This window comes from Crotalus tigris, unplaced genomic scaffold (assembly GCF_016545835.1).
Source record: "Crotalus tigris isolate CLP2741 ecotype Arizona unplaced genomic scaffold, ASM1654583v1 scf7180000017701.1507938, whole genome shotgun sequence".
NCBI classification, from domain to species: domain Eukaryota; kingdom Metazoa; phylum Chordata; class Lepidosauria; order Squamata; family Viperidae; genus Crotalus; species Crotalus tigris.
This window is the reverse complement of record NW_024096577.1, coordinates 134,682-146,097: the sequence shown is the minus strand read 5'-3', so window position 1 is coordinate 146,097 and position 11,416 is coordinate 134,682. Positions and strand designations below refer to the sequence as shown.

Below are 11,416 nucleotides of genomic sequence, written 5' to 3'. Positions count from 1 at the left end.
TATCCCCTCATCCAAATCATTGATGAAGATAGTTTTAGTCATGAAGCCCAAATCACCTTTTAATAATCAATGTCTTGTAAACAGGCTCCAACATATAAGTGAGTCTCCCAGAGATACAGAAGTTATACTGGAATCCTGAATACTCTGGAGAAAAGTTACAAGATCAGGTTTTTATTGTGGCCATATATGTGGCAGGGTCAATACTAAGTTTGAACTTGTGCCTGGGAATTTCAGAAAATTCCACAGAAAAAGCTGAACCAAAATGACTTTCTCAAAGGAGAAAACAGCTACTGTATTTGTAAGTCAGACAAGTGTCTAATGCCAAATAAGAATTGCAAGATTAGCACAGACAGGCCAAGGTGTAGTAAGCAAAGTGAACTGGTGTTGTCTAACCTGCTGGGAACATTTATATGATCACAAGGACTTGAAGCTCACAGCTATCCACTCCAAAACAAACATTTGTCTAATCAGTCAAATAATACACTCTCTGAATCAATCTCCTATATTGTGAAGGAAGCACAAGAGGAATTTGACCTGTATATGTAAGAATACACACAGATTTCTCTAAAAAAATAATTTATTTTTATTTTGAGACATTGTGCAATTTCTATCGTGGGAGTGTCTAGAATGAGTGCCAAGAACAGACTAATTTATTTTTCCTGACTCCCAAGAGGGAGGGTGAGTAATCCACTACAAATGTCAGTGCTTCATTCTGTCTTACAGGCTACACCCTATACTCCTTCATAGATTGGAAAGGCAGAGGAAAATCATTTAGAATTATGCTGATCATTACTTTTTCTACTAGCCATGATACAGTTAACAAACCACATCTCCCGAGAAAAAAAGAAAAGCCTGTTTCAAAATGTCCGGTATCTGATTTCTTGATCTACATGCCCCACATTTGTCAGGTGGAGCAGTGATGGAGTTCTTTATCGCAGAAGGGACGATTATGAAAAGGAGCCACTTTGTCCCATTGCATTAGACTAATGTAGAATCAGATCCAGAGAGGAAAAAAGGCCGTGCAAATGGGCAAGTCCAGAAATATTGAACAGCACCTCATGTTAAGGCCATGCCCCTCACAGAAGGGTACATCGGAAAAAACTGCTTTTCTTTGGCTGATCTGGGCTGATCTTCATTCCTGGGCTATTGCCCTGAGGGCTATTGCCTTCCTAGAAAGGTAAAGAATGGTGAGATTCAGTTACTAGGAAATTTAAAAGTCATTCTTAAACTTAAAACCCGCTAGCAGAATAGAGTGGAAGCTCTATTATACTATTGTTATACCAGTTATGCCAGCAGAACTAGCCAAAACTAATGAAGTAATGCTGAAATACTGTTGGAACATGTAAGTAATATTAGGTTGCCAGCAATGCTATGCAACAAAATATCCAGAGCAGCAAAATTATGTATGGCATATTGGATAATTATATACAGTAATTATGAAATCAGTTGAATAAAAAAAAAGTGAAAGACACAGTTTTTGTACCCACTTTGGAATTTTAGATTCAGAACTCCAATTATGAGCTCTTGTTTTACATGATCACTATGTACTAATACTTTGTGTGATCTTGATTCTATACCTCTGTTTATATAACGCAGGACTGTATTAGCTTTTTTGGCTGCTGCCGCACACTGCTGGCTCATAGTCAAGTGATCGTCCACTAGGACTCCAAGGTCCCTCTCACAGTTACTGTTTTTGAGCCAGGTCTCACCCAATCTGTACTTGTACCTTTATTTTTTCCTGCCTAAATGTAAAACTTTGCTTTCCTCCACATTAAAACTCATTTTGTTGGATAGGGCTCATTGTTCAAGTTTGTCAAGATCTTTTTGGATCCTGAGTTTGTCTTCTGGGGTGTTGGCTACTCCTATCAGTTTGGTGTCACCTGCAAATTTGATGAGTTCCCCTTCAATTCCCTCATCTAAGTCATTTATAAAGGAAGACGAAACCTTGTGGTACCCCACTGCTTACTTCTCTCCAGGTAAATGTAGTGCCATTGAGGACTACTCATTGAGTATGATTTGCCAGCCAGTTACAGATCCATCTGGTGGTGATGTTGTCTATTCTACCTTTTTCTAGCTTACCAAGGAGTAGGTTGTGGTCTACCTTATCAAATGCCTTACTGAAATCTAAGTATACTACATCCACAGCATTTAGTTGGTCACTAGTGTAGTCACCTTATTGAAGAATGAAGTTAGATTGGTTTGGCATGATCTGTTTTTAACAAACCCGTGCTGGCTACTAGTTATAAATATGTTTGCTTCTAGTTGTTTGCAGATTTGTTATTTCATTATCTTTTCTAGGATCTTCCCCAGGTATTGATGTTAAACTGAATGGTCTGTAGTTTCCCGGATCTGTTTTTTTCCCTTTCTTGAAGATGGGAACTACATCAGCCCTTTCCCAATCTTCAGGTACTTCCCTGGTGCTCCAGGATTTATGAAAGATGTAGTGTAATGGTTCTAACATCTGCCAGCTCCTTCAGATCTCTGGGATGTAATCTGTCGCGTCCCAGTGATTTATACTCGTCAAGGTCAGATAGGTGTTCTCTTACCATTTTCTTGCTTAATTTTTGTTTCTAGTTTGTCTTTTGCAGTGGTTTTTTTGGTATGTTGGGCTATAGTTTCTTTTTGTGTGAAGATTGATGCAAAGTATGAGTTAAGCAGTTTTGCTTTCTCCCTATTGCCTGTTATTTCGTGTTCCTAGTTTCCTTGACTTTTTTCTTGTTAATATGTTAAAAGAAACTTTTTTTTATTATCCTTGATTTCTGTTGGAAGTCTTTGTTCGTTCTGAGCCTTTGCTTTCCTGACATCATCATTGCATGTTCTGACTGTCTGCTGATAATCGGCCTTAGTTATGTGCCCCTCTTTCCATTTTTTGTATTTGTCCTTTTTCTCTTTCAGTTTGTCAGAGAGATCTTTATACACCCATGCTTGACTTTCTTGTTTTTCTTTTTCAGTAGTATTGTGCTGGCCTGGGCTTTTATGATCGCATTTTTCAGAGTTTCCCCATGCTTCTTGGGTTGTTTTCCCCTTTAGGATGTTCATCCATGGGATCTTTCCTAGGTTCCCTCTGAGTTTGTTAAAGTCAACTCTTTTGAAGTTTGAGACACTGGTGGGGTTGTTTTCTATTGCTAGTGTTTGCAATATATTAAATTCCAGTATGACGTGGTCACTTTCACCCAAGGTTACGGCAATTTCAATTTCCTCTATCACTTCTTTTCTATTAGTAAGGATTAAGTTCAGTATAGCTTTACATCAAGTTCCCACCTCCACCTTTTGGGTGGCAAAGTTGTCGGCTAGGCTGGTTAGGAATCTGTTTGATCTCTTGCTCACTGCAGTTTGTCTCCCAGTTGATATCTGGATAGTTGAAGTCTCCCATTACTATTGCGGTATGCTTCTTACATACATTTGTTAACTGGTTGGCAAAAAGTTTATCTATTTCTTCTGATTGGTTGGGTGGCCTGTAATATACACCTATGGCAATGTCACTTTTTTTCTCTTTTATATTGACTCATATACATTCTGGAGGTTTTATCTTTGATCATGTGCATTTCGGTAGACGTGTAGTGTTCTCTTACATATAGTCCAACTCCTCCCCCTCTTTTTGTAGACCTGTTTCTTTTGAACAATTTGTATCCATCCATTAGTCCATTCCATTCATGGGTTTCGTCCTACCAGGTTTCTGTAATGCCAACTATGTCATACCTTCCCTTGTGTACTATTGCTTCTAGTTCGCCCTGTTTGTTCCCCAAGCTTTGAGCATTTGTATATAAGCATTTAAGATTTTTATCCCTGTCCATGGGTATATTTCCTGCATCTCCTGATTGTTGTTTGAGTTTTTCTTTTTTCTCATCACTGCCTACCTCATTGTTTGGTTTGTTTTCTTGGGACTTGTGATTGGTTTTGGGTTCTAGAGATTGGTCACCCTTCCCCCTCGATTTTAGTTTAAAGCCCTCCTGATGAGTTGGGTCAGTCTTTTTCCGAGTACATTTTTCCTTGTTTTCGTGAGGTGCAGCCCATTCCTTGCCAAGAGTCCTTCGTGTAAGAAATGCAGCCCATGATCCACAAAACCAAAGTTTTCTTGGCGACACCAACCCTTTAACCAATGGTTTATTTCTAAAATTATTTTTCTCCTCAACGGATGTTGGCCTTTTGTTGGGAGTACTGATGAGAACACTACTTGTGCACCTAGCTTCTTAACGTTATTGCCTAATCTAAACAAAACAAACCACTTAGAGCAGGGGTGTCAAACTGCCAGCCCGCGGGCCGGACGCATCATCCGGAAGCCGCGCCCACCCGATTGCCACCAATGGCGAAACTGTCCCGATACGTTGCGTGACGTCACGAGTTTGACATGTCTGACTTAGAGTGATGTGTGAACTCAGTCAATGAGTCAAACAATCAGGGAATCTTCACACTCATGAAAGAGAATATTTGTCACAGTTCAGAGACTTTCCCCAAGAGAATTTTATTATAGTGAAGGTGCTTACCAGTTTCTTGTCAATTTTTGCTTTGATGTCTCTGGCAAGTGTAAAAAATGCCTAAAATGAAAACAAGAAATACAAGACTCTAGAAAGAGTACAGAGAAGAGCAACAAAGATGATTAGGGGACTGGAGGCTAAAACATATAAGGAACGGTTGCTAGAATTGGGTATGTCTAGTTTAACGAAGAGAAGGACAAGGGGGGACATGATAGCAGTATTCCAATATCTCAGGGGCTGCCATAAAGAAGAGGGAATTAAGCTATTTTCCAAAGCACCTGAAGGCAGGACAAGAAGCAACGGGTGGAAACTAATCAAGGAGAGAAGCAACCTAGAACTAAGGAGAAACTTCCTGACAGTGAGAACAATTAATCAGTGGAACAGCTTGCCTCCAGAAGCAGTAAATGCTCCAACACTGGAAGTTTTTAAGAAGAGACTGGACAGCCACTTGTCCGAAATGGTGTAGGGTTTCCTGCCCGAGCAGGGGGTTGGACTAGATGACCTCCAAGGTCCCTTCCAACTTTACTACTACTACTATTATTATTAAAAGTGCAGGACTGAAAAATGCTTCACTGCTACAAGCTGCACTCCAGGTTGCTTTTCAACTGTTTTCTTTATATAAAGAACACCAAAATTAAACACAAATTATTCAAAATGAGGAAGGACACAGAAAACATTTGGCCATTCATTCATAGGTCAACAGTTACAGAATATGGCCATAAACAATTGGGATGTGTGGCAGCTACAACTGCCAAGATTCCCAACTGGCGTAATAAACACCCATTATGCAGTCTCCTACAGGATTAGCTATACACTGTTTTTGTTATGAGACCAAAGAATGTGCAGTAAGATTGCTAGATGTTTGAGATTAAAATTAGAGAACTTTGCAAAAGGCTAGTGTAGTGAACAAGAAGGAAAGTCTAATGTTCAAAAAGTAAAACTGTTTCAGGTGATGCACTTGGCATTTGAGTGGTTGATGGTTATAGTCTAGAAACTTAGTATGGCCATGGTAAAGAGGTCAGTGGGTTTTAAAAAATAATACCAAATTAAATATAATTGATGCAATTATTCCAAATGATTGCCCTTTTTCTATATTAATATGATAGTTTGACACCAACCACTGGAAGCCACTAAGACCCTTCTTAGCACTGGAATCCAAATCAGAGCCAGAATCACATTTGGGATATCACAATAGATCAACCCTTTGCCACTGGGACAACGGTAGTTTTACAAGATGAAGAGCCAATACTTACATTATCTATATTAATGTTTGCCTTTGCGCTGGTCTCCATGAATTTAATTCCAAAGCTAATAGCAAGCTGAAGAAAAAGAGACCTCAGATTAATTGAAACAGAATTTTAACATGAAATTCTCCTCTTTTGTTACCAAAAAACAAAACATTCTAATGTGATAGGAATACAAAAGCTATACAGACAATCTGATGTCGGCATATTAGCTGCTGTCCAACAGATGGGTTTCTGTTTTTTTTTTTTTAACTATTTAAAACTGCTTTTCTAGAAACTAGCTAGAAACTGCTTCCCTATTTGTAGCAATAAATACATTTCTAACAACATACAAAGACCAAAGGCCTTTCAGGGCTCAAAGGTTAAGAAAAACAGTCATCCAAGTTGGGCCAACTGCACTGACATAATGCTTTTTTCTACCCTCTTTGGTTAAATGCTCAAAGTACTCCAATTAGGTCACCCTTATGTCATGTTCAGTTCAATGTCCAGACTAAGAACAAAGGGTATCAGAGAGGAGCTTTCTTTTTTCACTTTGTGTCGCAGAACAAAGATAGATAGATCAAGCAAATGATATGAAATATCTTAAGTTTTCTGGAGCCTACTGTAGTCTTCACAAGGGCTGATGATTTATATATGATTAAAGGTGAATTGTATTAGAGTTTTCACTGCCAGCATGGCTGTTCCAATATTTTGTTGTTTTCTGTTAGCCTAATACAACTTCAGAGTAAGTACCAAACCTCCTGAATGATATTGTCTATTCTTCCACCTTAACCATTTGTTTAGTGACCATGCAAAGTTACAAAGTGACTTATGACCATTTTTCACACTTAAGACCATTGCAACATCCCCATGATCACATAATCAAAATTCAGACACTTGGTACCTGGCATGTATTTATGATAACTGCAGTGTCCTGAGGCATGTGATCACCTTTTGTGACCTGACAAGCCAAGTCAATGGGAAAATCGGATTCACTTAACAACCGTGTTACTAACTTAACAACTGCCGTGATTCACTTAACCATAAAAACAGAGGTTGCAAAATGGGGCAAAATTCACTGAGCAAATATCTTGCAATGGAAATTTTGGGATCAATTGTGGTTGTAAGTTAAGGACTACCTGTACAGAGCTGGGTAATTATTTATTGCTTTTTATGTGATCCTCTGAATTTCTAGATTCTAGGATCAACCTTACCTTTTCACCTTGCTCTCGGGAAACCTGCCGCTTGTGGGTTATGTCACACTTATTTCCAAGGATCATTTTTTCTACATCTGGAGATGCATGCTAAGAGAAAGAAAATACAACTAGTTTATGATATTATCACAACATAATTGGCATGTATGTATTATTCCTCCCTTGATGCTTAAGGAAAAATTGCTAATATGGACAACTTCTTTGTCATCAAATTTTATAAAATCCTAAAGTTATAAGAGATTTTAAAGGCCAACTACTTCATCTCTTTGTTTCATGTACTCATTTTATCCATGCCACAAAAGAAATCTAGCTATAGGGAATGTTGTCACTATCAGACCTAGACTTCTCACAGAATGTGGTGCTGTGCTAAATAAGAATGAAATTTTATTTAGACTGCAAAATATTAATAATATTCCACAGCGCAACTTTCTGCAGCAATCAAACAGACATCATTAGGCTAAAAGTTTAGGAAGAAATAGAAAGCTGCCCTATGGAAAGAAAGATTGTATATTCATCTAGCTTTCAATAACCTTGCGATATTCAGATTATCTTAGAATCACATCTCCAAAATTCCAAACCAACTACTGGTTCTACTGATTTAAGTTTTAGACTTTGTAATCTCAACACCCTTGAAAGTCATCAGGTCACCAAAATCTATTTAGGAGGATTGTCTACTCAGAGCAATGACTGCTCTTGAGGGTCTTAGAAAAACATAGACTTTTCCCATTAGCTTTAATCTATCCTCTTATCTGTCAATGAAAGTAGAGCCTTGAACAATATGCTGTCAAGTATAAACTTTACTTCTTAAGTGTTAGTATCTCCCAAATATCAGGAGACAAATACAGGGTTTTCCCCCCTACACTTTGACCTGTGAGAAATAACCCAAATCTGACACTTAAAAAAACAACAGGTTTTATACATTTTAATAAAGAAAACATACCTCTTCAATGTTTCTGACCCAGTTCTGAATATTTTCAAAAGATTTCTCATTGGTAATATCATACACTAGCATGATGCCCTAAAGAATGAGACAGAAAAGTAGACTGTTGCTTCTTTAATTTTATAGGGACTTGACAATGTAAATGTAAACAAGATAACTGATATAACTTAGCTGATAGCATTGAGAAAGGTTTTCCAAGGAACAGTTTGGTGGAAAAAAGCAGGAGACTGATCTGACTAGTGATGATGGGGGCGAGGGAGGGTAGGCAGATGAGAATTGTGTGGAAAGCATTCAAAACTCTGAGATTTAAATCTGATGTAAAAGAGAATAGGGAATCAGTTTTGAAACATAAAAAAGGAAAGAAATGACAGTATGGTAAGGAAATAAAGTAAGTTAAACACTAAGCATTTAGAAAAGATGGAAGAAAAGCAATAAGCAACAAAAAACAGCAAGCTTATATATAAAAGCGTTAACATTGACTACAGCCAAATTCTTACTGAAGGAACATCTTAACACAGTGGTTCTCAACCTGTGGTCTGCAGAAACCTGGGGTGCCTGTGATGTTATCACAGGAAGTCCTCTAATCCTTGAAGAAATATTATGATTTAAATCTTAAGTTGTAGAGGGCCATGGCCATGGTCTGTGGCCACAAAAGGTATTTAAAAGGGATTTGTGGTCAAGGAAAGGTTGAGAACCACTATCTTAACAGATTGGAAGAGACTTTGAGGGACCCTATCTAGTGTTAATGCTCATCAGTACTTTAGAGAATTGAACTTACCATTGCTCCTCTATAATAAGCAGTTGTAATTGTCCGGAACCGTTCTTGCCCAGCTGTGTCCCTAGAAGAATAAGACAAAATGTTGTTTCAAGGGATTTTATAAATAATACTACTTTTACATTACACCACTATTTAATAAATCTTTAATAGCAATAGCACTTAAACCTATATACCACTTCAGTGTTTTACAGCCCTCTCTAAGGAGTTTACAGAGTCAGCATATTGCCCCCAACAATCTGGGTCCTCATTTTACTGACCTCGGAAGAATGGAAGGCTGAGTCAACCTTAATGTCAGAAAGTAGAAGAGAGATTTCTGCTCCATCTTTATCATAGCTTATCATTCAGCTCCAGTGTTCTTAGATGAAGGGCAAAGTGGAAAAGGGATAGTATTTGGTCCATTGGATTTTCTGCTCACTTATGATCCTTGTACGAAGAAGAGGCAGACCTCTCCACCATAGAAGAGGTATAAGTACAAGGGAACCAGTAAATTAATGAACAATAGGGTAGGTGGTGACAATGCTAAAAAAGTTACTTATGACTGTTCTTTGCACTTATGACTATTGCAGCATCCCTGCAGTCATATGACCAAAATTTGGATGCTGGGCAACTGGAATGTATTTACAACTGTTGCAGCATCCCAAGATCACATGTTTGCCATTTGCAATCTTCCCAGCTAGCTTCTGACAACCAAAGTCAAGTGGGAGAAGCTGGATTCACTTATCAACCATGTAACAACCATGGTGATTTGTTTAACCGTGTAACAACCATGGCATAAAGCTCATAAAATCAGGCATGACTCACATAACACCTGCTTGCTTAGCAATGCAAATTCTGGTCCCAATTGTGGTTGATAAGTCAAGGACTACCTGTTATGTAAAACAGCTGATTGGCTCATCCAGGACTCCTTTTGATTGTTCAGTTTTGGCTAGATCCATGGTGTTAACAGAAAGCATACAGTAAAATATTTGTAATATGAGTATTTGATGATAAAGATGAGACAACTATGAAACAATGTCTAGCCAAAAACAACAATCAGAAGGCAAATGGATCAGATTGCTCCAATTCTATGAGGTACCTACTACTTTAATTTGCCTTTGACTTTTTCTTGGCAGGTTCAAATCAGTCTACTGCTATTTGTTTTTTACTTCCTAATAATAATATTGAGCTTATATGAAATCAAAGATATTATATGTAAAAATAATGGTTAAAATTTGGCATTTGGTTTGAAGCACTTTCCCCCAATATTGGTGTTCAACTGTATTGTAGGCTCACCACATTTATATTATATTTTGATACAACAAAATTGGTAGCCTCTGAGATGTCCCCTACCATATTTGCAGCTTAATTTTCTTGCCATCGAGTTCAATCGTCCTGATTTTGAAATCAATACCTACAAAAGAAGATTTAGAAACATATTATAACATTTTTTACTTTTTAAGGAATCAAAGTATCTTATTGTTCTTTTTTACAGATGAGGATGATGGACAATGCAGTTTCTTTGGATTTTTAGTTATTCATATACCTTTGTATATTACCCTTTCTCAGAATAACTCATTCACCTACTTGTCCACAAAATAATCATAGAAAATTAAGAGAAACTCTGGTGTAGTAGATCAACATCTCATCTGCAAAAAAATTAAAAACAGGAGCTCCAATATTGCTGTTTAATCACTGTTAAGGGATGCTGCCAAGCCATCAAAAGTACTACCACTTGACAGCCCTTACATAAATTTCTTCAGTCATCTCATAAAGCCATAGCCTCATCTGACAGCAGCAAATTCCAGTTTAATTAACTATGTTGTCACCTATTCAGTGATTGGTTGGGATATTGATTAGTGAATGATTTGAAAGCAGGATTTCTCTGATCTAATCTAGCATTATATCTATCATAATCCCACTGCTGTTTTGGTTTTTTGTTTTGTTTCGTTTTTCACTGCTATTCCTTTCTCCTTTCTTTTCTCTCCTTCCTCTAAAACCAGCGAAGGTAGATTACAATTTTTCACTAATTTTCTGCCTGGAAAAGTGGCTTCAACTTTTATTAACAAGTCTTTTAAAAATAATTCACTACATTTTTGTTTCCTTCGCCAAATTACAAGGACGGAGGGCCTTTCTCCCATCTCAGCTACCCTCACAATCACCCTGAGATAGCCGAACTCAGACAATTTGGGCCGTTGGTGTGGGGACTTCAACCCAGATCACCCTGCTAGTTCATTCCACACGACACCCGTTCCCTCCTTCATCTCCGCAACGTCTCAGAGGGGACGCCGCCTCTCGCCGCTCCCAAGTCTGAACAGCGGCCCGCTTCGCACCCGGGCCCCTCTCTGGAGCTACAGGAGAAGGGAGGGGGCGGTTTCCATAGTAACGCCGACCGGAAGGGGTTGAGGTCGCGAGGGAGCAAGGAGTTGTCATAGCGACAGTGGCGGTAGGTGGGAATGCTCCCGTTGCCAGGCGGTGACGCACCGATTGTGGAGATGAAAGTGGCGTTGAAAGCGTCCTCGCTGAAGCGGAAGAGCGCGCACGTCTTGCCCACGCCGGAATCGCCGATCAGCAGCAGCTTGAAGAGGTAGTCGTAGGTCTTCGCCATGTTCTTCGACCCGGCGGCTCTATGGGGTTTGCTACCGGCCAGTAAAGCTGTCCATCTTCATAACGATGGAATTTCATTGGTTACTGTGACTGAAATGTCATCAGGTGTCCTCCCTCCCTAGATTATAGCCGGAAAAATTGGACTGAAAATCTCATTGGTCAATTGACGGTCTTGACGACAGCGGGGGTCTGCCATTGGCTAA

General features: G+C 38.8%; 1 protein-coding gene across 1 annotated transcript; it reads right to left on the bottom strand.

Annotated features, from left to right (window-relative positions):
- Positions 1-559: 559 nt before the first annotated feature.
- RAB8A (RAB8A, member RAS oncogene family) lies at positions 560-11,263 on the bottom strand. Its single transcript, XM_039338436.1, has 8 exons — positions 11,091-11,263; positions 9,960-10,020; positions 8,631-8,691; positions 7,853-7,930; positions 6,913-7,002; positions 5,729-5,794; positions 4,485-4,535; positions 560-1,169 (listed from the first exon to the last, which is right to left on the bottom strand). Exons 1-8 carry the CDS (start codon positions 11,212-11,214, stop codon positions 1,077-1,079), a joined length of 624 nt encoding a protein of 207 aa, XP_039194370.1. The 5' UTR covers positions 11,215-11,263; the 3' UTR covers positions 560-1,076.
- Positions 11,264-11,416: the final 153 nt, after the last annotated feature.

Excerpts from the sequence above, each read along its gene's own strand:
- RAB8A (XM_039338436.1), bottom strand. The coding sequence starts at position 11,214 with ATGGCGAAGACCTACGACTACCTCTTCAAGCTGCTGCTGATCGGCGAT. Across the intron at positions 7,931-8,630 it reads CTTATTATAGAGGAGCAATG|GGCATCATGCTAGTGTATGA; the intron begins GTAAGTTCAATT and ends CTCATTCTTTAG. Across the intron at positions 4,536-5,728 it reads CAAACATTAATATAGATAAT|GCATTTTTTACACTTGCCAG; the intron begins GTAAGTATTGGC and ends TTTTCATTTTAG.